The sequence below is a fragment of the Gallus gallus genome, chromosome 2, assembly GCF_016699485.2.
Source record: "Gallus gallus isolate bGalGal1 chromosome 2, bGalGal1.mat.broiler.GRCg7b, whole genome shotgun sequence".
NCBI classification, from domain to species: domain Eukaryota; kingdom Metazoa; phylum Chordata; class Aves; order Galliformes; family Phasianidae; genus Gallus; species Gallus gallus.
The window spans coordinates 118,106,041-118,132,345 of NC_052533.1; the positions used below are offsets into that span (position 1 = coordinate 118,106,041).

Consider the following 26,305-nt stretch of genomic DNA (forward strand, 5'->3'; position numbering starts at 1 on the left):
CTCATTTTTCTAGTAGATTTCCAACCATAGAAGTCTAGGAGCCACAGTTTAGTGTCAGTAACTAAACTAGCGTTCCTCCAGGGTAAGTAAAACCAAAACTGATGCTAGTTGTACGACTTACAAAAGCCATAAGTTGTATTCGGTGTGTATAACAGAAGCTTTAAGAGATAAACAGAATGGATTTTTTCCTGGAAAGCAATTCTTGAAATATCTGAAGAACTTCCCCCAAAACGATACTGTTGATAAATACTGTAATAAGGAATGGCTGTGTTAAATTTGTTTTGCTATGAAAGATCCTTTCCAAAGTTTTATGTGTATTTTAAAACACCAATCTCCTGATGGTACTTTAAAACAGAATATTTACATTATTTAAATTTAGTATTAGCAGAAAGCCTTCTAGGAGTTTAAGCAAACAAAAAACAACCTAGTAATGACAGAAAAGCAGCCTGCCCAGTGCCCTCAGAATTAGACATTCCTTTATTATTAAATGTAGCACCTCTTGAACTTTTTGGCTAAAAAGAGAGACAGGGCATTTTTCACAGAAATCTTGATCCAAAAAACACAGTGCTTTGTTTCATACATGAATGGAAAAGATAGTAGCCTTAAACCTCTCAACATTTTAATCCTACTTCTGTATCTGAAAAGAAGATCTGAAGAAGAGTCTATGCTATCCAGACCTATGGAAATGTGTATCATAAAGTCAGCAAAAGATGTAAACTCTGGGATAACCACTTGCTTTTGGGCAGAGAGAATGGTCTTCGCCACAGGTATCTGCATCTGCAAATGCATTTACAGGTGCCCTGAGATCTGTCTTAACTCAAGTGAGAGAGGACTGTTCTTCCATTTCTGTCTGTACAGTGTTATCTATCAGTGTGTTTAAATAAAGATTTTTAAATTGAGTATTCTTATTAGAATAAATAACTATTACTCTTTTTCTTTATCCTGAAGAAATAAGAAGATATCTGTTTTCCTTTGTGTCACGCTGCCATATCTTTCAGTTACAGCTACTTAGAAAATAAGTATTAACTTTAAAAACTTTTAAAGAAATTAAGGAATATTTTTGTTTTAAAGAAAAAAATCCATTACTTACTAATACTTTTGTAACAAAAAGTAGCAAATGTAGATAGGTTTCATAGAGAAGAGAAAAAACACACTATATAACACATTTTGTATTTACATTTTGTGGTTTTGAGAAAAGACAATCTACATTGATCATAAAAGTCAGACACCTTCCTCTTCAGACTTATGAAAAATTGTCAGGGTGACATGGAACTGGACACAGTTTGGCCCTTTTTGTTACCAATTCTGAGATAAGCTCTTGCCAACTAAAATGAGCCTTGCAGTAGGTTAGGAAAGCACTAAATATTTTAAGATATGTAGTTATGATATTTAACTTTTCCAAAAGCTAAACAAATAATAGCATATCAGGGAAGCTTAATGTTATTAAATTTGACAACCTACCAATTTTCTTTGTTTCTTATTGTTTAAAGGCCTTGTGCCAAACATGAAAAGAAATGTGGGCAACATTTAGGAGAAACAAATTGGCTATTAGAAATGGTTGAGCCTCAAATAATACGAGTTTGAATTTAGACCAAAGAGACACCTAGAAATACAAACTTCCATGTAAAATAAAGACTTGGATTTTCATATGAAAAGAATTTCTGGCAGCGAGTTTTCTTGGACCTCTGTCTAGTGATGCCCTCAGCACTGTAAGTCAGACTTTCTAATACTGAGCCCTTCAGAAGTGTGAATCAGATGTTTGGAGGTTTGTTTATATGAGAGCAAATTGACTGTGAAACATTGCATAATTTTACTTTGAGATGCAGTGGAGTATTGGACAAGCAGCTTAATGTATTAACCCTGTGTGCATTTGCAAAAGAGGAAAGTACAGAACTGCAGTTTCCATTGAGACTTTTTTCCTTTAGAGAATAGACTTTGGGAATTTTCTGTGTAAACTTTCTAATTAGTATCTAATCCATTTGGGAAAAGATTTGCACATGTAGTAGGCACCAATTATAGTATGCACAGTAAAATATGTAACAGGTGGCAGCTGATGGCAAAAAGTATTCATATTCTTAGAGAGAGTGCCTAGAATCCAAATGATCTCAGAGCCCAAATAAATACATAAAGTTTGCCAAATCTGTCTATAAATTCCAATGAGCTCATGTTTTCATCACACAGTATGTATTGAAAAAAGCAAAGGCAAAAAGACAAGGCTCTTTCAGCCACTTTGCTGAAAACGCAAGCAGGCAGAGGGGCTGTTGGTTTTCTTCTTAAGCTTTATTCCAGATTAAGGGTAGTGAATGGTAGGAGGTCCTACAGAAAGTCTCTGGACCTTAAAAAGCAGCAGGTTCAGCTGTACAACAGAGAAGGGAAGAAGCTGTGCTAGGGAATCCTGCATGCCATGTATGCTGTTGTGAGATTTCTGAGAAATGGGTACCGCATGTGTGAGCAGTACAGTCAGTGCAAGGCTCTACGGCTGAATGACCCATGAGGACAAGATCTGTGTATCTAGAGGGGTAGCAGCTACATCTGCTAATCCTCTCTGGGATTTGCACTAGCAGCTGTGAAGTGCAGCTGCACAGATGGACTGGATATGTCAGATTTCATCCTTCAGTTTCCCAATTTTTTTTTTTTTTTTTTTTTTTTCCATAGGAAGAAATGATTTTAATTGATGTTTTCTTCTTTCCTACTTTTTCCCATTCTGGAAGTAAATGCTGCTTATCTTCAACTGGAAAAAAACAACAAAAGGCATAGGGATAATGAAGAATAAAATCAGAACTCAGATCTAGAAAGGTTATTTTTTTCACTGGTTGCTTCTAGAAGAAGGTCCTACTCTGGCCACCTTTCCAAGGTGTATGAGAACTGCTGTGGATTTATTACTGCTATTGGTACCAAATAGTAACCTGAAGAACTAATATGAGTCCGCAGTAAGCACATAATAGTGACAAATAAGATGACAAACCTGACAAAAATAAAATCCCACTTTCTATTATTGTTATTATTGCTAAATATAAATTACTATTGCCATGCAGCTGTATTGAGATTGCATATCCCAACTTTTCATTTGCAATCTTATCATAGAACTGCTGCCAAGTACAAACTCTTTTGAATAGGGGAGTGTTTAAAAAATTTCACCTGTTCAGTCTGGATTTGCACTAGATCTTGAATCTGGAGCTTGTCACTCTATCTGGTAGTTGGTGGCAGCAGGCTGGACACGTCACAGTTGACTTGGCAGTAGGACTAGCTGCCCTTGCCTGATGGGTGCTCTGGAGGATTCTTAGGACTGTGAGTTCCTGGGGTATGTATGCTTTGCATAATGCACTTTCTTTGCCACTGAGAAATATGTAGATTGTTGTCCTAGTTGATATGTTATATGAAAAAAAGCCAACACAAAATACCAACACAACAAAGTCCACACTAAAGTACTGAGGGCTGCTGCTGGTATTTAACATTTAGAGCGAGTGAGAGGAGCTTCTTTGCTACCAGCAGTAAATTTAAGTCAGGGTATTTTAAGGATTATGATGACAGCAAAGGAGTGGAAACACAGTTCTTTTCTGCTTGAATGCGTTAAAATGATCATGAACAGAACCTCTAGGCTCCCAGGTTAAAAACTTTATGATTTCCTCAGCTAACCCATCCCTTCTAGCTGTGCAATATCTCTGCTAGTAAACCATAATGTTCCTACTAGTCGTGTTTTTTCCATGTTTTATTTGTGACAATGAAGGCTGTAAACTAGAGTTCTTCAAAAATAAAATAACAAATACAGTTTAGACACAGATATTCAAAATGAGGAAAATAGTACAGTGTATCAGTAAATATTCTTCTCAGTTTCTTTCTACATCACAAGTTCTTGTGACCCATCGCTGTAAGTAACAATTTCAAAATATTCATACAGAAGAGGAGATTTTATTAACATTTATTTTGGTAATGGTGTCTTACATACAACAAGACATGTAAAAATATTACCATAGTAAGATATTTCTCAGGATGTCAGTGGAAATCTGTACTGTAAACTACAGAGGAGGTATCCTTTTGCCTTGGAGAGAAAACATTAATGCTTAGCTCTGGAATTTAAGAAATCAAGAAAAGTTAAATTGAAACTGTTTCAGCCTTCTCATGTAAGTCATCTTCTGCTAACTGGTCATCCACATTCCAATAATACTTGCATAATGAATAACCAGATTACCAAAAGATAGGTTGATTTTTTTTCTCACTCTATGTATTCACTACTCCTAGTGAATCTCTCTACTTCCTAATTTTTAACTTCAAGAACTTACAAATGGATATGATATGACTGTATCAGTCATATTTTCTTAGGTGTGGCGTCTCCAGTGGGGGAACTAGAAATTTAGTTTTAAATTTACCTTTACAGCTCTAAAGGTATTAGCAGCATAATTATCTGTTTTACTTGGGAAATATCACTGCTTGAATCAGATTTTTTTTGTCTACCTGTAAGAACACTGAAATAAACATTTTACCTGCATGTACTGTATTTTTGCTTTTGAAGTAAGGAGGTACTATGAAATGTAACATCATTCGTAGGGCAAGTATCTGGAGTAAAGAGCTAACAGATCTTGGTTAGCAGCTTGGAAGAAGCCACTAGCTGCTTTCTGAGAAAAAAGAAAATCAGAGCATGTTTTGCTCTGATAGGTACATGGAAACTGAAAATCATAATTCTTCCTTTTTATTTTTGACAATGTTGAAGAGTTACAATAGATATTTATAGACTACCAATGTTTTGCTTTCTTTTTCTATTGCAAAGCTGTGAAATGTAGAAATTCTTACTTTTCAAATGGCGAGATTATATCCTCTCACAGAAATAGTAAACGAGTCATTAACATTCTTCTATATATAAGAACAATTTAAGAATATATGATTTTTAACTTTGCAAGGGTAGGGGTTTATTTATTTTAATAAAAGCATCCATCAAGAATCAATGAGATATTCAATACATTTATCAATTCCTTTCTTGACTTAGCTAATTATAGTACGGGTGACTTAGAACATCCTAGAACTCATTAGCATCATTCAAAATATGAGAGAAAGCCCTGGCAGAATGAGGAAATAAAATGTTTAAAAAATTCTCTCTAATGCAATGCAAAACCTCAAGGCATGTGATTAAAAAACTAAAGTAACAGTCACACATGGCCACTTGTTTGATTGAGCTATTCAACACATTCAGAAAAGTATGATCGTTCATTAAATGCACTTACATAGTGTATTATGTTTCTGATTTTTCCACCTATGGAAAAAATCTCTTAGGATATCACCTGACATAAACTTTTTTCCAAGTACTGGCAATCCTGTGGATGGCCAAACTGAGTTTTGTGAGAGGTGGACTGTGTTCTGGAGCTCTGTGATCTGCAAGCTGACATCTCACAAAGAATGCCCAATGTTTTAATTTCATTTTCTGTCAGAAATGTTGCATAGCTTGTGTTTGGACCATCATATTAAGGTTACTTAAAGAAAATACGCAACCCTGTCATGAGCTCTACAGATATGTAGAAGTCCTGAATCAGATCTTATAAAAGATAAAGTTTTTATTTGCTAACCTGCATGGAATTGCACAATACAAACATGTGAAGCCACACTAGAAAGACTGAAACCTTTCATAAAGCAGAATTAAGCAGTGCTTCAGAAAAAAAAAAAAGTTCTTAGGATGGTCTGACATTAATCTTTTTGCCCATAGGTAGTCATATCTACAGTGGAGGTAACACCAACATCCCCCTTCCCTCATTTAAATAAACGTACAGATCCAAAATTCCACACTCCCTTAATACCATGAAAATTCTGAGACTTCATTTTGCTGTCACTGAAAGTGGTCTCCAGACAATGATGATGCTGCTTTGAGTCCCTACTCTCTTTTAGTTAGTGTAATTTAACTATGACTTCATGTATCCATCCTTCACAAATGTTGTTAGGTTTGCTAATAAAAGTTGCTATATTGTACTTACAACTATGAATCTTTTTACTTTTCAAGTAAAACTATAGTAATCAAATAATCAAGAAGATTGATGTTTATTCTCGAAAAATTACTGCAGCATGAAAGTTTCCAGAGCAGCAATATATTTACAGTAATTCAACAGTCCGTTAGAAAGTTTGCAATGAAAAAAAAAAAGATACTGATTAATAGAGCTCCATTTAACCTGTTTTACACATACATATTGTGTTCTATTTACAAATAACATAGTGAAGTTGCTGCCTGAAGTACCCTACTGCTCCCCATTTTAGTTTCCATTCTGCTTCAAAAATTGCCCCCCTAACACGTGTGTCAAACAGGGTCAAAAGAGAAAGCTTCTTCATTTGAATTGTAGACATTGTTTTAAAGTCCAGTTCCATTAGGTAATGGTTATGTACACCTCAAATAAAAGCATAGCAAGGTATTCTTCTACAAATGTTGTGGAAACATCTTTTTAATACTGTATTTTCTTTTCTTTTTTCTTCAACATAATGTTTCTTCAGCTTCATCGTAATTTTATTACCTAAGAGGACAGTGGTGATTGGAACACTATGGTATTAAAAAATATTCCAACAAAGAACAAAAGAGCATCTCTATCCCCTCTATGTATATACTATGTAAGAATGACAAAAACAGCAGACAGCTACAGAAAGGCAGAAAGGTATGAGCCATGACATTACAAGGTTTCCTCTAAGGAAAGAAGCTCCCTGTGGTCTTATGAGAATTTCTACAAGAATTTATTTTACTATTTGTTTATAGGGTGGGCAGAAATCAACAATCTAGAATGAAATCCTGGCCTCGCTGGCAAAATTTCCACTGACTTAATTAAAGCTTAGATTTTATTCCTGACACTCAACCAGCATGTGCTGTTTGAGTGCACAGAAACTGCACAACAGCTTCACAGGATCTTGGAAAGTGCTCTTGGGTATTGAAAGGCCCCATATCCTAGCATTGGCCTCTCATCTATATTCAGTCTGCTTGAAAAATTTCAAGTGAAGAGTTTTAAGAGTTGTTTAGCAGGGAGTTGTGTAAAGAACACAGTCGGACAACTTTCTAGGAAAATAATCTTTGGCTGAGGAAAGAAAAATAATTTGGTCAAAGGATTTTGACTTCAAGTTGCCAGTGGAAGTGTGGTGAGATGCTTTTAACTCCTCACAGCTCAGTTAAACCCAGATGAAGGTGGAGAGGATTTTCATGATGAACGAGATTAGTGGTCTGGATAGTTTGGGAGGGATCTATATGTTGGATCACAGGAAGGACCTAAGGACCTAGCATACAAAAGTTTGCTATCCCCAGGGGAGCGAATGAGCAGTCTGGTCCTGCGTATTTGCATGATTAGTTTATGAGGATGAGTCATCTCCTCAGATCTCAACTCACTGTGTATGCAAATCTTTTTTTTCTTTTGCAATTTTACTTTCATGTTAGGCAAGTTTCTCTGTCATGTTTTATAGAAAGGCTGGATTGACCATCATTACACAGTTCACAGTTTTGTTTATCACAATTTTAAACTTCTTTGTTAATGTCTTTGAACTTTTAAATTTATCTTCATATGGAAACTACTCCTCATGTTACTTCATTTTCAACTTTCATGATATTTTTCTAGTTCTGTGCATCTTTTTTTTTTCTTTTTTTTCTCTGTGAGTGTGTACAGCACTGAAGCCTCATGGGTTCATAAAGCCTTAAATCAGTTTGCCATGATCTCCTATATAGCCAAAACAGGGAACTGATCTGAGATAAAAATTAAAACAAATTTTGACTCAGAATCAAACTTCTTTGGAAAGACTGCAGTAACAGTACAGCCTCTTGCAGTTTAGAACATTTAAGGTCATTCTGAGATAATCATTTTTTTCTGCTTCAGCCTAAAATTAATTATTTTCCTTCTCTTGTGAAGAGGAACTAGAGCTAATCCTAGATGGACTGAGACCATCACTTCTAGAAAAAAAAAAAAAAGATCTTGGTGAAGCACACTTCCCTCTCTCATGAAGTACAAATGATTACCTAGCAGGAGGGGATTCTATAAAAGGGTATTTCACCAACCTGTTAATGAAGTAGTGGAAGGAAGTAAGAGATACTGCAGATCTTTGCTCTCCCTCTCATTTCTCATTCAGAGGTTATGTGCTCTTTCTTGTTCTGTCTCTCTCTCTTTTCTTTGCCAAAAATTTCGTATGTCCAGAGAGTGGTCAAGAGTAAGTAGATAATGGCAAGCAGAGTGAACTATATACCCAGTAATGTTTACTTGCCAACCTCACACTTTTTAACTGAGTTTGAAACAATCCCCTATAACTTTCCCAATCTAATGCTGCTAACAATTCCTGAGAAACAGAAAATGAAGCTAAAGAAAGTGGACTAGACATGCTCTCACTGTCCAAGAGGGAAACATGCCCAGTTTAGAAAGGGCATTAATGGTGAAAACTCAATCCAGTCTTCGCAGTTCTTTGTAACAAGTAACACACTGCTTTGCAAGGCAATTTAGTATGCAAAAATATGCTGAGTGAAAATCAGGAGCTCTGTGCTATTTGTGCAAATACAGTACACATTCAAATTATTGTGGGACTGCAGCCAGGTCACTTGGGAGCAAGTACGCAAACCTCATGTTCAGCCTCCTGGCAGAGAGTACTCATGCCAGAAGCATGATTAATCCCAGCAAAGGAGGGTGTTTATGGGGTGTCACAATACTGGCTGCGCTGCCCCTTATGGATGCACACCAGGCAGCTGTGTTTGGACCCACACACTGGTTCATGTGCTTCTCCATTCCTGCAGGCCTGGGAAGGCTCCAAGCACTGTCTGTGGCCTTGGCCTCTCAGGAGAGCTTCCTATGCGCAGTTTTATGATGGTACCTGCTTTGCCTCCTCTTTCAGCCCTCTTTTTGGTACCACTGATAAACTGCAGAGATTATAAAGGGTTATTTTTGTACTGGATGCATTCAGATAATTGGCTTAATAACAGAGATAGAAATCAGAACAAATATCTGTACACAGTTTTCTTCTTCTTGGACCCTGGAGCATTTCTTAGGTTTTTGACAGTGCCGAAGCAACTCTAGTGCTCCAGCTTAGCCTTCTTTTCTTGAGTTATAGGCTTATCTCTAACTCCTCCAAGAAACTCCCTTCATTTTTCAGAGATGAAGTCAAAGTACTGTCTGGCTTAAGACTGTTCCTTTTTAGTATGCTTCTTCCTAACTCTCCTCTATTTTGTCTGTTTTTGCTTTGACTTCATTCTGGCACCTTTGATGAACAGGTGTATAGTTAACCTTCTCTGCTTTAAACAACATCCATCTTACTTTCGCTGAAGTGATTCAACTTGAATTGATCATTTGATCATTTGCATTAAAGGTTTATATTGATATCTGTTGTACTTTTTCCGCTTTAATCCAAGAAATACCTCAATCACTCTATGTTAGGAAAGTTTTATTCCTGTTTGCTCAGAGAAATTTCACAAATTATGAGCAGTTGGGGGCATGAATTACTGTCCTAGTCTATGATCTGTGGTCAGTCCTTTCACTCTGCAGCCTTGGGATCTTAAAACTATGAGTTCATTGTTTTGGAAATCTGTATTAGCTCAAAGTACAGAAAATATTTATATTGTGGGACACCTGATCCTTTGATAAGTTTATTGCTGACTTCTTATTTCATACCTTACAGAGCATAGTCTTTATTTTGTATCTGTTTAAGATTTACGAGTTTAGCTTTGTGTTTAAAAAGATGCAGTGGGTTAAGAAATTTTGCTACATTTTGTTCCTTTCTTTCTATGTTCAATTCACTAAAACTGTCCTGCACCAAAGCAGTTCATATAGGGTTTTCAAAATTCATGTCTAATTTTAGGATTTAGGACCTACTTGGATATCACTTAAACACACAGATGGCCTAGAATTTATGTAACATAATAGTAGGCTATTCTTCATCTGTAGCTCCAGCATGCATTAAGTTATAACTAAGCATGTGAGTGAGCAAGCATCAGTGTATAAAGGAGAGAGTGTTTAAGTTCACTTCTCATGTTCTTACCGTTGGAGTAGAACTCGAGAAGATGAATCAGCTCTTACAAACCTCTGATCTTTTTAACCCAGTCAGATAGCAGTGTCAGCTCCTATGTACAAGATGGTGGTGAAACTAATTTTACACCTGGAAACTATTCATTTCTTTGTTTTTGTGGAATCCTTTCTCCTGACTTTGTGGCCTCAGATATGAAAATCTGCCACACACATACCGTCTGACCACTCCTGAAATCTTATTTCAAAAATACTGGGGTTCTGTGAGGTATGTAATACCTGCGGTGAACTTTCTTCCTTTGCTTTAGCCTTCCAGTTGAGCCCCGTCCAGTATTTCATTCCTCTCCACACATAGATCTCACTAACATAGGAGGGAAAATGGTAGGAGAATGCCTGTTCAAGGGCTTTTCCAGGTACAAAGAAGGGACATGAATTTGATGATGCTGGCAGGGATTCTGCCCAGATCTGTGACAGAAGTTGTTGCCTGTATGTGTTGATTGCTGATCCATGATTGTCTGTATTTGAGAGGTCTTTGCCTTGATTATAAATCTTTTGTTTATGTTCGTATACTTAAGATATTCTTACATTCTTGTAATTATTGCTCTTTATTTATTTATTTTTTTCTTTTCCCCTGTGCTGCTGCTAATGGTACTTTATTTTGACAGGTTTGGGATGAAACTCTTGCCAAATCTGCAGAGGCTTGGGCTGCTACATGCATTTGGGACCATGGACCTTCCTACTTACTGAGATTCTTGGGCCAGAACCTGTCTGTGAGAACTGGAAGGTAGGCGGATATCCTCCAGAACAGTTATTTTGTCAGTCTTTGTACGGCCTCTAAGATTCAAATCTTAGGCTGATGCAAGGAACATTTAGTGTTCTAGCAATAACTGATATCCATCTATTGTTTACAAAGATTTTTGCTTGACCTGAGTAGTTTCTTATAATAGAATCATAAAATCATAGAATCATTAAGGTTGGAAAAGAGCTCTAAGATTTAGCCCAACCATCTACCTACCACCAATATTGCCCACTAAACCATGTTCCTTAGTGTCACATCTACATGTTTCTTACATGTCCCCTACAGGGACAGTGACTCAGCCACCTCTCTGGGCAGCCCATCCCACTCCAGTGCCTTACTACTCTTTTGGAGAAGTTTTTCCCAATATCCAACTTTAATGCTATGCCCATAATGATGTACTAGGAAATGTATTTTTGCATCACTTGCATCACAGCAATTATCAGCAGAAAATTCCAAAATATCTAAATCTGAAACAATATATTCCCTTCTGTCTTCAAACAAACATAGGTATCGATCTATTCTCCAGTTGGTAAAGCCATGGTATGATGAAGTGAAGGATTATGCTTTTCCTTATCCTCAGGACTGCAACCCCAGGTGCCCCATGCGATGCTATGGACCCATGTGCACCCATTACACACAGGTTATATACATTGCATTCTTCTATTCAAAATCTACTGTCCAAAGCTAGGCTCTTCTGTGATTTATTTATAGCTCTTTTTCATATAAATGTGTATATATATAAATATATTTCTTTTCAATTTGGACTTCACCAATAATGAATATTTATTCAGATGGTTTGGGCCACTTCCAATCGTATAGGCTGCGCAATCCACACATGCCAAAATATGAACGTCTGGGGATCTGTTTGGCGACGAGCTGTTTACTTGGTATGCAACTATGCCCCAAAGTGAGTTACTTTCTTTTAATATTGTTTATTTTTATACTGCCTGCATGTTTGGATCCTCTCTTATGCTTACACCCTTTTCTGCATCTTGACCTTTATTTGTACTTTTTCTGCATGCTGCTCATTCATACTAACATCATATTTGAATATGCTGCACATGCTTGACTTTAGTATACAAAAGAAAAAAGAAATCCCTTGATGCGTATGGAACAGAAGATATTTTCTACTGTTATTTCTTTGTCCTCCTCCTATGTGTTGGGTCTGCTTTAGTCTTAGCTCCTTATTACTTCAGTCTGCTATGTATACTCATGGTGAACTAGACTTCTTCAGGTAAGCTACTACACTGTAGGTAAGACTGAACCCACACTGTTGCCCACAGATAACCTTTTCTTATCACCATGCTGCTTAATGGCAGCCCTAGCATTTCTTATAAAGTCCTTTTACCTAAGCTCAGTGTAGTCCTTTTACCTAAGTTCAGTCTCTACAAATCTCATCTTGCCTTCCAAATTTGCATCCATCAGAGTATGTGTCATAGAGACCTATGGATAGGTCTTATATTAGACACCTGTTCAGTGACCTGTGTAAAACTGAAATATAGAAATGATTTTTCACCCAGTGTTCCCTAGGCAACAACTTAAACTCATGTCTGGGTGCAAAATGAAACAATAAATTGTGAATCTGGGAGACCTTTGACTTATGCTCTGGTTTGGACCAGTTCTTCGGAAGCATTATGGATAGTGTGAATGGCTGATTTCTCTGACTGTTTAATATTAGGTAGAACCATAGTTCTGTACAGAAAGCCAAGTATAACTAATTGAGCACATTTTCTACAAAACTTTGGTTCAGACACAGGTCCATTTGTGGTAAATTTTATGCATAAGTATGTTGTCATTCTAGCTGTAACATGTGTAAAAGATTTCTTTTAAGATTTTAAAGACTCCTCAACTTGAAAGAAGCTAAGAATTAGTAAGAAAAAAGACAAAAAACAAACAAACAAACAAACAAAAACCCACCACAAAACCTTTTCTTTTGGAAATTAATATTTCTTCATACTTTCATCTTTAATATCTACTAGTAAAGACGGGTAAGAAATGAATGTGAGGGATATCAGGCAGAAAAAACCTGAACCTGACGTTTAGCTCTATAGCCTGGAAAAAATGAAATCAGAGTTTATAAAAGAAAGCCAAATGCTATTTATATCTTCTCAGCCTAAAAATCTCAATATATTTCTCAAAAGGCAAACCAAAGCCTGGAGTTGTAAGCTTTTTCTCTGGAGGAGACTTTTAGTAGACATTTGTTTCTTAGGCAGAAGAATCAGGATTTTCATACCTACTTTGTGCACAGTTAAAAACAAAGGATACTGAATAAATTTGTCTAATTTAAGGTTATATTCTTAAGAATTAATAAATATTAGTTTAAGGACAGTGGACTTAATGTCCTTGAGAACACATGCAGAAGTCTCTGTCAGTCAGTAAAGACTGTGTCCCTCTGAGTACGAGAAGCTCCTCTAAAGCAGAAGAGGCTGAATATTACAGCCTCCTAACTTACTAGAATTAGAATTCAGCAAACATTTGAAGTTTAGAATTCCAATAATTTTCCCAGTTAATACTAAGTCATAATGCTGAAAAATATATATGCTTCTGAAATTAGAAGAAAAAAGTTTTAGGATTATAATTACACAATTTACAGAGGCCCTGCACCTATTTAACTAATATGAACTCATAAAAATCAGGTGTGCATTGTACAGAAAATAAAGCAGAAATCAGTTTTCAGAAAACGTCTTTCTGGATTTCCATATCTGTTATCAAACTAAATATATTTCCTGAACACTCAGTCTGCTGTACCCATTTGGAACAGAAGTAGGAATGAGCAAATTATATGAGAGATTCCTACTTTCTTCCAAGGCACAAACCAGACCAGGGCTTTTGATCCAGTGTTATTGGCTGGGAGGTGGAGAATGAGAAAATGTTTTATAAATAATTTCATTACTCAGTGCTATACCACATCACATGCAAACTAGAGGAAAGATCTCTGTCGAGTGAGACGTAACAGTTAAACAAAAACTTAATTTTAACTTCCTGCGGATGTCACAATCACTGCATGTATCTTTAAAAGTCTGGAGATTTATATAAGCGCCTAAAAGTCTCAATAGGTTTTTCAGACATACCTAGATTTTTCAGTTACCATTTTTACCCTTTCTTTCCTATGGGTCTCTCACAGACTGTACATCTTCATTCACCAAATGAGAGCCTTTAACCTCCCATTAATACCTGAAATCCCTATAAATGCCCACATAAAGTTATTTCTATTATACTGCAGTAGTTAATACTTTTCATCTTTTCTTTGACTCCAACTGTGAATTCAACCTCAGATCAATCTGGATCCAGGGCAGTGAAACCTGATACTGATTCACTCAGTTCATCTTTCCACCTTTGAATAATGAACTTTTAAGATAACTGCCAGACAAAATATTCTCAAGGAAAACGTTGCCATCTGTGCTTATGTTGCTTCTTTTCCTCAAAGTCTTCTGGTTGAATCGTTGGAATATCCTAGTCCTGGGGATTCAAAAGTCACTTGTTTATCATGTATTCACTCTAGACATAAAAAGGATATGGTCTGGGACAACATGGTCATATTCCTCTTGTCTTTTTTAAATCAGTAGATTGATGTTTGCCAGTAACCTCCAGAAATAGATTGATGCATGTTTTCAGTAATGATACATTTATGGAATATCACTAAAAACATTCACTTTATCACCCAGACAATACAATTACTGAATATTTTTTCCTTCGTTCTCAAAATGCTAAGTATTCTGTTTTCTTTCTTTTTTTTTCCTTTTTTTTTTTTTTTTTTCAGGGGGAATTGGATTGGAGAGGCACCATATAAAGTAGGAGTCCCATGCTCTGCTTGCCCTCCAAGCTACGGAGGTTCTTGTACCGACAATCTTTGTTTTCCAGGAGTAACATCAAACTACTTATATTGGTTTAAATAAGTTAACGTTTACATTATTTTTAAAAAACTTGGATGAGTAACAAGAAGCTTGTATATTGAATTTTGCACATATTTTATATAGAGAGATATTGTAATAATACTCTGATGTTTCCTTTTTGTATGCTTTTGTATAATTAGCTTCCAAAGTATAGTGTAATTAGTTGTTAACTCTTTGGGATTTATGACTCACAGTAGCCCTTTTTAGATTAACATTCTGTAAAGGAGAGCAAACTCATTTTCATTTTAGCAAGAGTAGCTTCCTGAAAATAAGGTTCTATTAAAAGCACATTAAAAGGTACTGTCAACTTATACCTAAAACATGCTGTCCTTTTAAAAATAATAGGTTTTGAAAGAGAAGGATCATTGTTTAATACTGTGCTTTAAAAATGGAGTGTCAAGCAATAATTCTTCCTCACGCTGCCAATGGTTCCTCCCATTTATACCTGTGCTTTCATCTGCAATGTCAGTGGGACTGTGCAGAGGAAAACATATCTGCAAGAGAAACTGCAAGATATTACCTACCTCATGCACAACATTAATTCATTTATGGTGTTTCAAGAATTCAGCACATGGCTGCTGCTATCATCAACAATGCCTGTGTGCAGACAGAAAAATTAGACAGAATAAGAAACCATATGGGCCAAGATGCAGTGGTTGTCAATCATGTGCATAAAACCTGATGTTGATAGAAAGCTACATCACTTTGTATGTATATCTGGTATAATCAACACAGCCAGACTCTGTATTACTGTGTTTCTGAACACAGTCATTGAGGTATAAATATGCTTTGTCACAGTATATTTTTACTGTTCTGGAAGTACAGAAATATATTGTTACAAAGCAGTGCATATCAGTACATGATATACATACTGCATCTTTCAAACTATTATCTTACCAGTATATGTGCTGTTCCCCTGACTGAATTTCATCCACTTTACATTTTCAAGAACAGGTTGGACCTAAAAGTGGGTAAGAGGATTTCCAAGTAAAATATTAAAAATTCATCAGGCAACTTTAAAAATTTATTTCTTCATACAGATAAGCAGTGAAGATTCCAAATTTCTAAAGCAATCGACAGTGTACTTTAAAATATATGTGACTATTTCCTGAAAGTATCTGAATTATTAAAAGACAAATTATTTATACCTTTTCTATCAAAATCTGAACTGAATGCATAGTATGTACTCACAGAGAGAGTACATTTCAAGATAGAATGTTGCACAATTAGTTTTCTTCAAAAACAGATTATAAAAAGAAAGAAATCCAGTGTCTACCACAACTATTACACTACTGAAATAGAGTTTTTTCTTTTTATGAGAATCATTTTGAGGGTGTTTGTATGAGACAGTCTGTCATGCAATGAAGTACCATGGTGGTGCTATATAAAAAGTTGGAATTGTTCACATTAGCTATTCTTTTTCTGCATCAAGACGTGTGGAGGGACTGAACTGTACAGCTTGCTAAATATAACAGCCCCTCTTCATTTGTCTGTAGTCTGATTCCTCAGAGAATATCAGCAACTGTTCTGTGACTGCTCAGATATTCTAGTTAATGATGCTTCTCCATGTGACCAGAAAATAACTAGAGAAGTACACTGTCTTAAAAAGGTATCCATGTTTTGAAGGAACAACACACAATTTCAATATATATGGTTTTCCTTCTGGTTTCAAGGGATCCTGGGTTCAGAAGTGTGAGATCAGTAAAATACTTTGAGTAGAATTCTGTTTTGGGAGTGAAATATAACCATGTACACATGTACTTATGTATACTTGCGTACACACAGAAATTACCTTATGAGACAAAACTACTAGGTGGGTCACCAGCCCTCAACTAGCACAGTATTTGACAAAGATGCATGAGACAGATACATTTTTTTTTTCCACATAAGAATTCTTCTCAAGGAGTAAAGACAGCACAGCTAAAACAGTGCACTTTGACATTTTCATGTGAAAATACAAGACAGGAAGCAGAGCATAAGCAAAAGTTCACGTTACACCATAGAACGTATATCAGAAAGTCTATTGATAAATAACTATGCACTTTGGAGCTTGCAGCTTGTGTGTTATATGGTACACTTTCCAAACAGGACTAGACATTGTAAATTAATTTATAATTCTGTAATTCAGCTGAAATTATTATAACGGGTATATATGTTATTGTATCTGTTACTTTTTAAGTTGCTACAAATACCTTAATTTTGTGAAATATTTTGTTTTCTGTGGATATAGAAAACTTTGCTTTTAACAAACAGGTATGCAGGTTTTCCACAACATCCCATAATGGTGCTAGGATTTAACTACTCACACTGTAATAGATAGCAGCAAAAAGTGACCTGGGTATAAGCTATTTCATGTGAGCAGCTCCTGATAAAACCAGCCACAAGCACTCAAGCATTAGCTGAATATTTTCATTGAATGGAGATGACTGCAGTGAATCAGGCGTTTGATTATAATGCAAAATTTGTCCTTCCATTTTATTTCATAAGTAGTTTACGGAAAGCATTTCTGTATTGCCTCGCTGAACCTCCCTGATTTCTATCATACCTTTGTCTTGGGTTGGATAATGATAGTGTCAGGAAAGATCTACTTTGATTGCCAGCATCAGGGCTGCCTGATTGATTACCTGGCAAAAAGTGGTGCCGCAAAAAAAAGTACTGAAATGTGCTAAGAGTTCAGATGTCTTCAGCAGTGCATCTGCTATGATATGAATTGAGGAAAGCTCGTGATGAGTTCAAGGTTACACTGAGGCAAACTAACCCCATTTTCTATTCTCACAGCCTTAAATATTTGTACTTCTTCCAAGCAGAGTAGTGTGCCTTTAAAAACAGTCTGGCTGTTGAAGAAATTAGCTCAGACTTTTGTTCTGTTCTAAATACAAAATTATGAAAGTATACACAATCTAGAATAAAGTCAAAATATTTGTTCTCAAAACACTCTGAGAGGTAGAAGAGTAAAAATGGGGTAGTTGATATCATGAACTACTGAGTGCAGCTTTTTATATGATGATATTCCTTGTGATATTTTTTGCCTCATTTAAACATCTGAGGTCATGGTAGCAATTGATTCCTTTTGGTGCTAACCTATATATTCTGGTGCTGAAGTAATACATTATTTTTGTGGAAGAGTAGGTTTACTTCTAATATTACCATATACACTCCAGTGTTTTTGAGATTTTTTCCCACTAAGCATATAATTAACCACTGGGGTGGATTTGCTTTCAAAGTTCCTTTCTGTGGTTGTGTCAGGTTCTAATGAGGATTTTATAAGCATCAGAGAGGGAAATGTATTCCTGTTCAAAACCAAAACAAACAGCATCCTCTTCTCATCACAATGAGGTGCCTGAGGGAAAAAATATGGAGAGAGTAAGACCTCTGACAGCCATGATTTCAGAATGATGCTGAGCGGATTTGAATGATCCCAGCTCCTCTCTCTGGGGTAATTAATGACTTCAGAAAATTCAGGCTTGACCTTGCACACTTAGTCTTGAGAAGCTGTGTGTTCCTCTTCTCTGAGATTAGTTTGTTCCCCTCTGAATTCGAGATGAGCTGGATCAGGACTCAGTGAAGACCACAGGAGGCTTGATATAACTTTTGTAAGAGTGAGAAAATCCGATTCCATCTGCAAATAGCAAAATGAGACTTCAAGAGCTATCCCTTACCAACACTGAGAAAAACCACAGCAATCTGAAAAAGGAAATTTCCAGAGAGAAAAAGTGGTCTACACCACAACTAGGATCTAATGGAAATCATAAATATGTCTATATTGATATATGTAGATAGAAGTATAGATAGGTAAATATATATACTTATATATTACCTTAAAGGATCCAGTTACAAGCATGGATGCCCTCTTGTGGTTTAGAATGCTAATATATATTTTTGTTTGATTTTGTCTGACTCCAAAAAGGGTTAGGTTCTTTTGAAAACAAGCATACACATTTTGTTTGATTGTTGGTGTTTTTTTTTAAGTTTATGACCTTGATTTTAAAAATGTGTGATTTTGTCCATTTGCTTTGAAAAAAGAGGTTCATCACATAAATCCTCTAGTTCTTAGCTTTATGTAATTTGTAAATACAGTAGTGAATCAAAATTGCATTGGCTGTTGCTTACCTACCATACAATGTTCTAAGAGTATGAGGTAAGATAGAACTATTCAGATGTCTGATGAATTTTTAGCTGCAGTACTTCAGACACAGTTCAGAAAATGTAGAGGGTGAGAAGCAGCCTTACTCAGATACTAAATTCTAGTGATCCTTAATAAAAGTTACAAATTACAGTTGAAATTTGTCCTTTGTTGTTAAATTTTCAAGAAAAAAAAAACACTTGATTTTTTCTTCAAGAATGAAATGATCTCATAGAATTTGAGCACACAGTATTCTAATGTGCTTTTTAGAATGGTGCAAAATAGCGAATTCTTGTGCTCTTTCTGTTAGACCACAATTGGTCTGATGGTCACAAAGAACACAAACTTTCTCATTTGGATTCATAAGGGGAACATTAAATCTCTGTCAATAGTGATCTGAAATAACCACAGACTTCTTGAGCTGCTTTGTTTCACTAGAAAATAAAGCAAAAAGCAAGAAAACATAAGAACAGCCCATCTAGTTAATTCAAGACAGAAGAAAAGAATCATTACTAATGGTAATTTCAAGATTTTCTTGCTGTGTGACATTCAGTTACTAAGTTTGTCTCAGATATACTTATTTTCTGTTAGAGAAGGAGCTTCTGTTCATATTACAAGGGATTGCATCTTAAAATCACGCATAAAATTTAGTAGTTATCCCATTCTGCTGAGCTCACCTGATTGTGACATGTCAGAATACCAGGCTGAAATTGTTGTGGTTCAGTATCATCTTATTCTGCCAAGAAAGAAAATTCAGAGTGAAAGAGATTTTGCTATACCTTAATTGTTTGCAATCTTATCATTTGACAATCAGGCAGAGAATTATTTTAAAATCCCTTGTACTGACAATCCATATAAATTATTCTTGGGATATTTTGGCCAGCAGGAGAAGTGAGGGAACGTCCCTCAGATTATATGTTTAGTTTACAACTGCAATCCTTCAAAACATTCAGCTGTTTATCATGCTGCAAACTCATTATAGCTTCAGGATGTCATCATGTAAGTCAGGAATCATCTTAGATACAATTATTAAAGGAAAAAACCTGTTCCGTAAGAGTGAATGGTAATATTGGAATCTAATAACTCTGAGGATTTAAACATCTTGTTTCATGTAGGGTGCTCGTAAGTAATCAAAATGGTGCTTAAAGGCAGGGTTCATTTAACAAACAAACCATTTACAGTTGCTTTTCTACTTCTATCTGCAATAAGGACGGAAGATTTTTCTGAGGACTGGAAATGCTGAGGATTGGAAAATGATGACATTTCTATGCTTTCTGTGTGAACCCAAGCCAAAAACATGTTAAGTATTTATACAGTAAAATGTCCTTTTCTCCCTTGAATTATATATTGGCATCATTTCTTGTTTAGATTTTTTAATTATTATTATTGAGTGGATGGGATTGCATCTGGTTTTTCAGAGAAGAAAGCTTGTTTTGTTACACATCTTACAGTGAACGTATCAATATAATATTTTTTCATACTGTCATAAGATGCTATATACATGTTATATCTGAGATATAAATTTGTATCCTTGTTTCAATTTTTGATGCTATGAAACTATAAAGAAATGTACATCATTTTGTTCTATTTTGTAACATCTATTCATTTAAATAAATAAGTAAAATGATCAGTATTTACACTTAATGTTCTTTGGAGATATCTTTTGTTGTTTCTTTTGTTGAATTCCTTCCTGGAGAAGATAAGTTTTCAGGGAACTGGTAATAGACATATCTGAGCTGTATTTATATTCAGTTTGAGTACATATATATGTGTGTATGCACACATACACTTGAGCTCTGACACACACTTTAAATCCATCTTTTAGTCTCCAAAATGCTGACATTTAATAGTCAGCATTGAAAGTCTGAACTACCCAGTCAAGTCTGTGGTCAGGGGATGATTTCTTATGTGCTTCTGGCTAAGATGACAAATCAGAACCCAGTTCAAAGGCAGTGACCAAGCTTTGGTTTGGATACAGTTAATTTTCTTCATAGTAGCTGTATGGCAAAGTATTTTGGATTTATGATGAGGACAGCCATGATAGCACACTGATGATTTAGTTGTTGCAGAACAGTGCTTGTACAGACTCAAGGACTTTTCTATTTCTGGTAATTGTCCTGCCAGCAAAGAGCTGGGGGTGCACGAGGAGCTGAGAGGGGACAGAACCAGAGCTGCTGGCCCAAACTGCTGAAAGGGATATTCCATACTGTGTGGTGTCATGCTCAGCAGTAAAAGTTGGAGTAAAGAGGGAGAAGGGGGAGGAGGTTCAGAGTGATGACATTTGTCTTCCCAAGAAACTGCTAGGTGTGATGAGCCCTGATTACCTGGGAGTGGCTGAACATCTGCCTGCCCATGGGATAAAGTAAATGAAATCCTGATTTTGCTTTACTCGTACACACAGCTTTTGCTTTAACTCTCTAGGCAATTGTACTGGGTTTATATCAAATGTAAGTAGATGGCCAACAATATTCATTGTTGCTGCTCATGTCTTCCTCATCTGAACCCAGTACTATTTGAACTCAAAAAAAACCCAACCAAACAAACAAAAAAACCAAAAACAAAAACAACAACAAAAAAAAAAACGGTGCTTTTGCAGAACTGCTTACTTTTGGATAGGCTTGATTTGATTTCTTGTTCTCCTATCTTGCTTCTCTTTCATCGTTCCTTTGAACTATGAATTGTTCTGCAGTTTTTGGGGAGACAATTATGGGGCAAATCAATCCACTTCATTCTTTTCATTTTCTCTAGTTGTCCTTTTGTCTGTGTCTGAGACTGAAACAGAATTAACCACTGTGGATCCTACAGGTCCCAAGTCTGGGACTCCTAGTTTTCTCATCATGGTTTCCATCAACTTCACACCTTCATTTTCCACCTACAGGCACCAGGATGTGGAGGAGCAGATGTGTATTTGACTCCCCCATATTATGGAAGCTGAATGTATCTGGGATGTGCGATCTCAGATGTGGGAATTTAAATCAGTTGCAGAGTCCACAGTTCAGATACAAGACCAGGTGCTCTTAACTTTTACTTTGACAGGAGGAATGGGCATCACTTTAGTATGAAGGTAGCAGTTCCACATGTTGTAATTGCCCTGAGCTTGGGTTGCCTTTGTCATTCATTGTGCAGAGGTTATTGTCAGTCTAAGATCCACTCATGTAAATTACTGGATTCAGTTTTGTTTATTTTCTTCTGGAGAAAATGTCTGCCATGCCAAGACAATATGTATCTACAGAGTGGCGATTCCATATATCCACAGGAGGTAATTCATGTGGCATCCCAAACACATGAATTGACCCAAGCATTGAAGAGAGAGAGAGGCAGCTTCTTTATGAAAGCACACAGATGTTCATTTTATATTTTTTTTATGTTTTTGTTGATGTTAAGTTTATTTTCTTTCATGTTGGCAACACAAATAACTGATTTTTTTTTCCAATGTCATTAACATAGTCCCTTTTATTTGACTGGCAGATTTATATCTTAGTTACAGTTTTTACATATAAGCTGAACTTAACAGTGACCTCATGAAAACAGGTAATGGAAAATAACATGAATATATATCCATCATGGATAATAAGAATTAAGATTATATTTCTTCAGCTTGGCAGTGCTAATATCATTTTTTACTTTGTGTAGGATTTCATCTTGAGCTCTAGCTCCATCACTTTGAATCCTCTTTTCATGTGAGGCAAGACAGAATTATTTTAGCCTGCAAAATCTAGCACTAGACTTGCTCCACAGCATTTTTTTTTCCAAAAAAAACCATGAATGTATGTCTGTAGGTCCAAAACTCTCTGACTTCTTGCTCATTTTGCAGTCCATACACTTCTGGTCCACGAGTGCTGTTTTGCAGTTTTCTGTAGACTTTGGCAACAGTGAGTGACGGTAGTTACAACCAATACGAACCTTGTGCAGTGACAGGAGATTTTTCCAATGTAGATTGCATTCAGAGTCTCCTATGTAACTGAATGTACTGAAATTTGTCTTTATTAGACAGCATGGTGGAAGAATTTGCAGATCTTGTATCATTTTACAAACATGTTGTACAGAAAACAGAGAGGGATGGGTTAATATCCAAGTAGGAGTAAATGTATTTATGTTTTTTAAGTACTGTTTTTTTACTCTAAACTTTTAATGTCCTTGTGGTCATGCAGGCACTGTAGAACTCTTGGCTTGATGCTTTTGGTTGTATTTAAGTTTGGCATATTTTTTTCTGCAGCATTCTCCAAGGAGTCTCTGTATCTTTTCTTTGTTTTTTGGATCAAATATGTTGATAAATTCTTCATACTTAACAGGATCTAACTGATGATCTTGCCATATAAAATTATCTTATGTTTACTGCTTTTAACACAAGGAAATTTTTTTTGGTTTGTTTGTTTTTACCTTTTCTCAAAATCTCCATCTCTTTCCATAGTTGCATACACTTCTAGATACCTTCTCCACTCCTCCCCAATAGAAAGTGCGAATTCTGATTCTTACACTGCATACAAATGAAATTTTCCATTTTCCAGTGAAAAAAATTGTATATGCCAAACATAACTGAGATGGAAGTCTACAAAGAAATGGTCTCCTTATGGGTGTGTTGATTGTGCATAGACATGTCATCTATTTTCCTATGGGTGATGCCAGAATCTTGCTGATATATCAGACATGGAAAAATATTTGGCATTAGCAAACTCCTGAAGGATTTTTTCTCTGGCAGGTAGTGGAAAATATTCCTCTTTCACATATCCATTTGATTATTTTAGGAATGATCAAAAGCAAAAGTAAGCACATTGTTTTCTACAACAACCACTGTGTGTCTGTCTTATCTATTCTTTTAACATCCCTGCTGTCAACGAGAGCTGATTATCAAAATATAGGTACAGCGTATAGCTCAGTGAGCTGTAAGGATGGGGATGCTCCAAGAGTCATGTGTCTTCCAAATGTCTTTGGAAACCCCAGGGTACCATTATTTCCTTGCTGGACAAGACCAAATGGGCCTTGCAGCGAGATCTTGTGATGATGTAGCAACCTCTTCATCTTTGGTATCTGTTTCACTTGCTTCCACAACTATATCATGAAACTTTCACAGCAATACAGCCTTGGCAGCGGTATGACAAAGCTCCAGGAAAAGTCCTGAATGTAACACCTTTCAAACTGCATTACAACTCAAGAGCCTTAGGGAGGACAAATCTTTCCCATTGCTGTAATCCTAAGAGATACCTTTAGAAACTCAGCTCAAGGTGAAGGCACTTGGCATGGGTATCTAAATGTGACATAACCTGTCTGGATGATGCACAACAGTGAAAGGTCCTCTGCACCTTGAAAACAGAGTCAAATTCCATACCTGTTTTGCTTTTCTTTTTCCAAACACAAACTTTCTCCTTAAGACCAATGGACTGACATGCTTAGTACAAACATAGATGTTCTTTACTGATGTTCTATTAAAGTTTCTATAATTTTTCATTATTCATTAAGCCTTGCATGTAATTTGTGTATTCTTTCACAGAAATAATATCACCCTGATTTTTATCTACTTATCTTCAATTACCCATTCTTTCTCGGGCAATTTTGAGAGGAATGCTTCAGGAAAAATTAAAGATAATCTTTTTGACTTCCTTTCCCTCTATTTGTATCCAATTATTATTGATTTTTCATGTCAAAAATTGTTTTAGCCGTAGCGTGTAACCTTTGATATATACATAGATTTTCACTTTTGTTGGTTCTTTTCAGGTTTTTATTCCTCCTTAAAAGCTATTTTCTTTTTATCTTAAAGACACTGTTCTTCAGGCCTTTCTGAGAGGTTTATGGCAGTTAGAATAGCTTTTGATGGAGGTAATTCCCCTCCTTTCCAACAAAGTTGCCTATCTGCCCTCAGACATTATCTCTCTTTTCTATCACCGTTAGAACTTATCACTCATGTTCCATGGATGCTGATGCCATTGAAGTATCTTTTGATATCTTGGTTCTGTTTGAGAAGGGGGATTGAAGCAAATGACCTCTAGAGGTCCCTTTCGACCTCAACCATTTAGTGATTCTGTGATTCTTGCTGCTTTCAAGAGATTTTTTTTTTCCCATTTGATACCACTGTTTCCATTGTATGTTAATAACTTCAGAGCCTCTACCATATAGTGATACTTTCCTGGAAGCTATTCTCTTAAACATTGCCATTTAGGTGCGTTTACTACTATACAGACCTATAGCTATGAAATCAAACAGCAAGCCTTTTGAAATCAATGAAAATTTTTTCTCATTTGCTGGAATTTTTCCTCCACTCATCTGAGGACTTGTGCTTTTCCAAACCTCTCTAAGAAGTATTATTTCATCTCAGTCAGAGAGAAGGAACTTTAAAGCTGCAACCTCTTCCCAGTTCTCCAAAAGGCATATAAGCATGTAAGAGTGAGAAAGTGATTACAAAAAGGGAAGAATACATCAGAAGGAGCAAAGTGCCAGTTCAGTCAAACTAGGCAAATGGAAAACACAATTTTTACTTTGAGTCTTTGGAAATTTCTCCTTTAGCACCTGCTGTTTATTCAAGTTTTTGTACAATGAAGACATCATAATGTGGAGCTTGCTTTAAATGTACAGATTTCTACTGAAAACATCTGAATTTACCAAACAAATGGTGCCAAGAGAAATAAGTGAAATATTTGATCTAGTTAAATAACTGATTCCATAGAGGGCCCTTATTTTCTAAAAATAAACAATATTATTTGTATACTGAAAACTTCTTACTTCTGATTGCAGTTATCAGAAATTACTTTCTAATCTAAATGCAGGTATTTAATTTGTGCCTCATATTTTTTTCTAATCTTATTTTAACTCTCATCATTATTGTAAAACATTTTCCTCCACCTCAGCTCTTGTTACAGTATCCCTGTCAATGTTAAAACAATCTTTTTGAGCCTTGCTCAATCAGAAAACATTCGTATATAAAACTATTACATGTTTTACTTTTATTCTGTAAATATATATATATATTTAAATCAGTATGTATTAACCAGTAGTTCCAAGCGTTATTTCCATGTATTTTCAAGATCCTTTGTAAGTTTGTTAATGAAAATGTTATTCATCTTTACAAAAAGAGAGAAAATTTAAAATAACTGTTCATGCACCATGTGGAAGAGCACCTAGGTAAAAAAAGAAAGAACCCAAAAAGTCACTTCATTACTTGAAGGTCTGCTTATGTGGAATATAAATTCCTAAGTCCAACAAAGTGATAAACAATTCTGTCTTCCTATGAATGATGCCTACTAGTGCATAAGCACAGCCTGTTCATGTCTTTTCAAAGGTGAAAGTAAAACTGAATTTCGCCATCCCAAACATGAAGGGCTGAAGCCTTCTTCCCATGAAAAAAATAGATCATTCAGAAGACTCTACTAGTTGCTTCTTCTGCTGCCAGGAAAGAAGGAGGCTAAAATGCTAGCAACTAATGCTGCATTAGTAAATGGTTAGTTCTTTTGCATACTGTTCATTTGTTAGTCATCTCATACAGGAAGCAGGTGTCTTAGCTTCTTTCTCAATTAGAACATTAAGGTCCTCTCTCTAATACTTTCAGTAGATTTCT

At 35.9% G+C, this 26,305-nt stretch overlaps 1 protein-coding gene across 2 annotated transcripts in view; it reads left to right on the forward strand.

Annotated features, from left to right (window-relative positions):
* The window catches only part of PI15 (peptidase inhibitor 15), a 32,305-nt gene extending 11,902 nt beyond the window's left edge, over nt 1-20,403 (forward strand). For both annotated transcript variants that reach the window (NM_001396107.1, NM_204334.2), the window contains 4 exons: nt 10,610-10,728; nt 11,251-11,383; nt 11,535-11,650; nt 14,504-20,403. In NM_001396107.1, the coding sequence (NP_001383036.1) occupies nt 10,610-10,728; nt 11,251-11,383; nt 11,535-11,650; nt 14,504-14,639 (504 nt within the window). In that variant the 3' untranslated portion in view covers nt 14,640-20,403. The remainder of the gene's footprint in view (nt 1-10,609; nt 10,729-11,250; nt 11,384-11,534; nt 11,651-14,503) is intronic.
* Nucleotides 20,404-26,305: the final 5,902 nt, after the last annotated feature.